Raw genomic sequence first — 5863 nt, 5'->3', positions numbered from 1 at the left:
GCGACTCGACGGCACATAATAACAACAACAACAACAACCACCCCCCAAGTATTTGAGAATTCAGTTTAATAAATGAACTTGCCACCTATTATCTAGCGAAGCAATGAGTATGGCCCCCAAAAATAAAATATAAAACATGAATTTTCCAAATATGCAAGACTGTTCTTCTGTAAGTCAGATCACCAGAAGCACCCACATAACATAATTATTCTAAAGATTTGTCCTTTCTTTAAAAAGTTTACTATGAGGGAGCTCTGGTGGCCTAGTGGCAAGAAGCTGCACTGCAATTCCAAAGGCACGGGGTTCAAATCCACCAGATACTTTGCTGGAGAAGGAGGGACAATCTCTTCCTGTACCAGTCAGATCCAATTTGATGGTACACACAAAAATAATAAAATAAAATAAAAAATTTTTAAAAAGTTTACTATGGGAAGGAGGGAGGGCTGGGCAGGGAGAAAAGTGCAACAGTGAATGAATGGAAATCCAAAATCTCTGTAAATGTTCATTAAAATTAACAAAATAAAATTTAAAAAAAGGAAAAATCATGCAACAAGAACAATCTCAATAATAAAAATAATTTTGACTGAGTACCTACAAAAAAAGTTTACTATAGTAGGAAATAAAGTCCACATTGTTATGTTGTGCAGTTGGTAGTAATACAGACAACTGAGTCAATTAACAGACTTCAAACTATAGGTACTATAACTACAATTAAGTATAAATACTGTCTATTTTATTTTGAACTAATATCTCACACATATTAGAAAGCCATCAGTGGGCTGTCAACCCAGAGACACGTGGTTCAAATCCACCAGCTGTTCCAAGGAAGAAAAGGCAATCTCTCCCCGTGCTGTTTACTGTCTCTGAAAACCTTGTGGAAGGTCAGCTATCAGCTGGTTTTGACTTGATGGCACACGACAACAACAACAATATCATCATCATGGTTGTTGTTGCATAACGCTGAGTCAGAACCAACCCACAGCTGACCCTCCAGCGGATCTTCAGAGGCAGTTGATCACGTGGGAGGAGACTGCGCATCCTTCTCACGTGGAGCAGGCGGTGGACTTGAACCACGTGCTTTTGAAATGGCTGTACAGCTTCTTGTCACTAGGCCACCAGAGCTCCCTACATGTATAATATGTAAGAATTTTTTTTTTAAAAAAAAAAGGGGGGGGGAGCTCTGGTGGCCTACTGGCAAGAAACTGCCTGCAATCCCAGAGATACGCGGTTTGAATCCATCAGATGCTCTGCTGGAGAAGGAGGGGCAATCTCCTCCTGTACTATTCAAATCCTATTTGACCATACACACACAAAATAATAAATTAAAAATTAAAAAAAAGTTAATCTATTTTGAGGAGAATTTAAGATAATATGAGTATATTAGAGGTTTTGATTCTATGGATACTAATTTTATTATGCTCCTTAGGACAAAGTGAACTGGTTAAAATTCTGAATATTATGCCACATTTTATAAATATTTCAGAACATTTAAATATAAAATTAAAGGCATTTTTTGCCATATTTCTTAGAAATTGTTCTGTATCATCTTATGTTTCTATTTTTGAGCAAATATCGTTGGTTGTATTTTTTCACAAACTATAAGCCTATAAATGAGTATATCCACATTTTACTCCATTTTTAGGACACTTAGAAAGTGACCAAATTGCTCAATAGAAAAGGTGCTACCATAATAATCCTCTATTTACCTGAAACAAGAATGTCATTTCTCAGAGCACAGACCGCATACTCTGATTTGGTAAATTCTGGAAGCTTAGCCAGAGACTTCCACTCTCCCGTCACAGGATCATAGCACTCAGTATATGGAAGGTTAAATCCGCCAACTCGTTCACAGCCTCCAACAACTACTATCACCTCAGAATAGCCAGTTGACCTGAAAGAATTGAATTAACAAATAATAAGGAAGAAATTAAAATACAGTCAAGATTGTTAAAAATCTTGAACACATATCACTACTATTAAAAAAAGAAGAAACACTATTACAAAGCACTTCATTCTCTGAGTGTGCCAAATGACACAGGATGGCACTTAGTTATTTAATAAGAGATATTTTTCTTCCTTATCTTTTTACTGAGATATAATTTATATATGATTTACCCATTTAAAGTGTACCACTAAACAGTTTTTGGTACAGTAACTGCTATAAAAACCATCCCCACAGTTCATTTTAGAAGACTTTTATCCTCCAGTTTTCTACAGGCTTTGCCTTGGAAATTATAAAGCAGTCCAAAGATTATACCAAACTCAACAAGAAACCTGGTACACCTAAGGATGACTTCCAAATCAACACAGTTGTGCAACAATTGTACAGAGTTACACAGGGTAAGTAATGTACTTATTAAAAGTAAAGGGTAGTTACACCTTTCTTTCATCACGCCTTTCTTGCTTTATTCTGAGTGTAATATCTGTCACAAAAGGACAAATACTGCATGGTGCCACTGTTGTAAAACGGGACTATCATTAGGTTGAGGGGAGACTGAGAAAGGGGATAAATCACGTATACTGTATTGAAAGAGATGAGGGAGAGAGAAAAAAAATCAGTTATTCTAAAACATCCTCTAAAGGAGAATATGGAACCCAGGGCTGATGTCAATTCTTCATGTGTTCAGCAGCTAACTGACAGGCAGGAAGTTCAAACTTTCCCGCCCAGAGGCTCATGTGAAAGATGACTTAGGGGTCTACTCCAGAAAATTTAATCATTATAAACTATGTGAAATACAATTCTACCGTGACATACAGGAAGTAGTATAACTTAGGCACAGCAAATGGTTTACTGGTTGGAAAGGACTATATGCATTTGTTCAGAAATTATTTCTTAAATACAAAGTTAATATAAAACAGAAACTCAAAATGCTGAGCAGTAATTGAAAATGATGCCAACAGAGTTTATAACAAAGAATGTTAAAAGTAGAAAAGCAAGATGGAAAATCTGTGCTTAAATTATGATCACAACTATATAAAAAGGAAAATTATTTAAGTCTGTGTCTGGAATGATGTTGCTCTTTCCCTCCTAAATTACAAATTTTCAAAGTTATAATAAGCATATGTGAGTTTTTGAATGGAAAAAACAATTTTGAAGAACATTAAAACAACCCAAAGATTTATGGTAATCACTAAATTATTCTATTTTGTAGTTTAAAGAAACAAAAATAATGCTTGTCCAGGACATTTTTGTTGATAAGGTTAAATGTTTTGGAAATGTAAAATTCTCTGGTGTTTAAATCTTTTCACAAAAATATAAATAAGAAAGTCTTGTCATCATTTACAATGTAAAACATTTTATGTTTGCTACAGTATTGCCATTTCACAAAGAATAATACCAACACCTTTTCATCTCTTACTTAAACATGGAGGTGAAACTAACATCCGCCTACTTATTTTTAAAAGGCTTGGCGTTACACAATTTCAACTGGAAAGAAACCCCGTAAGCACACAAAAGCAATTGACAAATCTTTTTTAACAGTTTTTAGTAGTCAGTGTGTTGTGTTGCTAACCAAAATGCAGTCTGTCTCCAGTGTTTTGAATCCACCAACAGCTCTGCTGATTGATAGAGATTGGCAGTCTCCTCCTTAAACCAGTGGAGAGTCACTGGGAGTCAGCATGTGTATCACAGCAGTGAGTGTGAGTGAGTGACTGTTAGCTACGTTTACTCAGGGCTATGCTTATTTACAGAATGCTTTTTATCTGTTATAAAATAAGAAATAAATACTTGAGAAAATAGTTTTGCTCACAGACGCAATAAAAATTGCTTTCAGGATCTAATAATACAGCCCTGACCTACTATGTACTAACAAACTAACACTTAAGTATTATCATGAAAAATTTCTTATTTTCCAATTCCACAACAGCAATATTAAAATTGAAAGGAAGTATACAGCAGATACAGTAGTGTAACTATTGAATGGGAATCCTAGAACATTTAATTGTGCTAATGCGAAACCTATACTTGGACCAAGAGGCAGTCGTCCGAATTGAGCAGGGTAACACTGCATGGTTCAAAATTGAGAAGGGTGTACGCCAGGGATGTGTCCTATCTCCAGACCTTTTCAACATGTATGCAGAACAGATTATCCGGGAGGCTGGGCTCTATGAGGAGAAGTGTGGCATTACGATTGGTGGAAGATCTATTAACAATCTGCGTTATGCAGATGACACAACCCTGCTTGCTGAAACTGAGGAGGACCTCGTGCACTTGCTGCAGAGCGTCAAGGACTGCACCCTTCAGTATGGATTGAGGCTCAATGTCAAGAAGACAAAGATTCTCACCACTGGACCAATTGGCAGCATCAGGATGGATGGCGAAGAGATTGAGATTGTTCACAGCTTCAGTTTGCTCGGCTCCACGATCGACACTCTCGGCGCGAGCAGCCAGGAAATAAAAAAATGTATTGCGATGGGAAAGTCTGCTGTTAGGGAACTCTCTAAAGTACTCAAGAGCAACAGTGTGTCTCTGGAGACTAAAGTGTGTCTGATAAAGGCCATGGTCTTTGCTATCACTTGTTATGCATCAGAGTTGGACAATGACTAGGGAGGATAGAAGGAGAATTGATGCCTTTGAGCTGTGGTGCTGGAGAAGAGTATTGAATGTACCATGGACTGCCAAGAAAACAAACAGATTCATCCTGGAAAGGGTTAGACCAGGCTACTCCTTGGAGGTAAGGATTCTGGGGCTTCGTCTGACATACTTTGGACATGTTGTAAGGAGGGACAGGTCCATGGAGAGGGACATCATGCTTGGTAGGGTGGCGGGACAGCGCAGGAGGGGAAGAGCCTCTATGAGGTGGATTGGTTCAGTGACTGGGGTGATCGGGATGGGTGTGTCAGAGGCAGTGCGACTGGCACAGGATAGAGCAGGGTTTAAGGCTGCTGTACATAGGATCGCTATGAGTCACAAGCGACTTGACGGCACATAATGACAACAACAACATTATATATTTTAAAATATCTTTAAGTCAAATCCATGTGGTATTCCTCAATTTATGGATTAAAACAAAATGGCACAACAAACAACAAATGCTGGTGAGGTTGTGGAGAAACTGGAACCCTTAATCTGTTGGTGGGAATGTAAATGGATGGTGCAGTCACTACGGAAGGCAGTATGGCGCTTTCTCAGAAAGTTGCAAATAGAAATACCATTTGACCCAGTAACTCCACTATGGGATATTACCCCAAAGAAAACCGTAACTGCCACCCAAGCAGACACATGCACACCTATGTTCATTTCGACTTTGTTCACAATAGCAAAGAGTTGGAAACAACCTATGTGCCCATCAACAAACAAATAGAGACCTGTGATATATTCACACAATTGAATACTACTCTTCTTTAAAAAACAAAGCACTCATGAAATTAGTATTACTATACAAAATGGGTAGCCCTGGAGGACATTATGCTGAGTGAAATATCCCAGTCACAAAAGGACAAATACTGCATAGTGCCACTGCTGTAAAACAGGACTGTCATCAGGGTTGGGCGGAGACTGAGGAAGATGGGATAAATTATGCATACTGCATTGAAACAGACGAGAGAGAGAGAGAACTGTTTAAAAGGGATATATGATTAGGTATTATTGTCATGACAGGAGTCCAGAACAAAGGCTGCATAATGGAGTGGACTTGGGGGGAGGGACTGTTTAACAATGAAAGAATTTTTCTTTTACTTTTCAAAAAGAAGAGTGAACTGGGGGGAGAGGGGTAGGCAGGGAGAGAAGTACAACAATGAATGAATGAAAATCCAAAGTCTCTGTAAACTTTCATTAAAATGTATAATAATAAAACATTTCTTTTTAAAAAAAGAATCTTTGCCGCCAAGGAGTAGGCTGGTTTTACCCTCTCTAGGATGAACT

General features: G+C 37.9%; 1 protein-coding gene across 1 annotated transcript in view; it reads right to left on the bottom strand.

Moving 5' to 3' along the window:
• The window catches only part of KLHL24 (kelch-like family member 24), a 50784-nt gene that overhangs the window by 14436 nt on the left and 30485 nt on the right, over positions 1-5863 (bottom strand). The window contains exon 4 of the mRNA XM_006884055.1: positions 1707-1891. Within this exon, the coding sequence (XP_006884117.1) occupies positions 1707-1891 (185 nt within the window). The remainder of the gene's footprint in view (positions 1-1706; positions 1892-5863) is intronic.

The sequence above is a fragment of the Elephantulus edwardii genome, unplaced genomic scaffold, assembly GCF_000299155.1.
Source record: "Elephantulus edwardii isolate Elephantulus edwardi_28Jun2011 unplaced genomic scaffold, EleEdw1.0 scaffold00031, whole genome shotgun sequence".
Lineage (NCBI taxonomy): Eukaryota > Metazoa > Chordata > Mammalia > Macroscelidea > Macroscelididae > Elephantulus > Elephantulus edwardii.
This window is presented reverse-complemented; position numbering and strand designations above follow the sequence as displayed.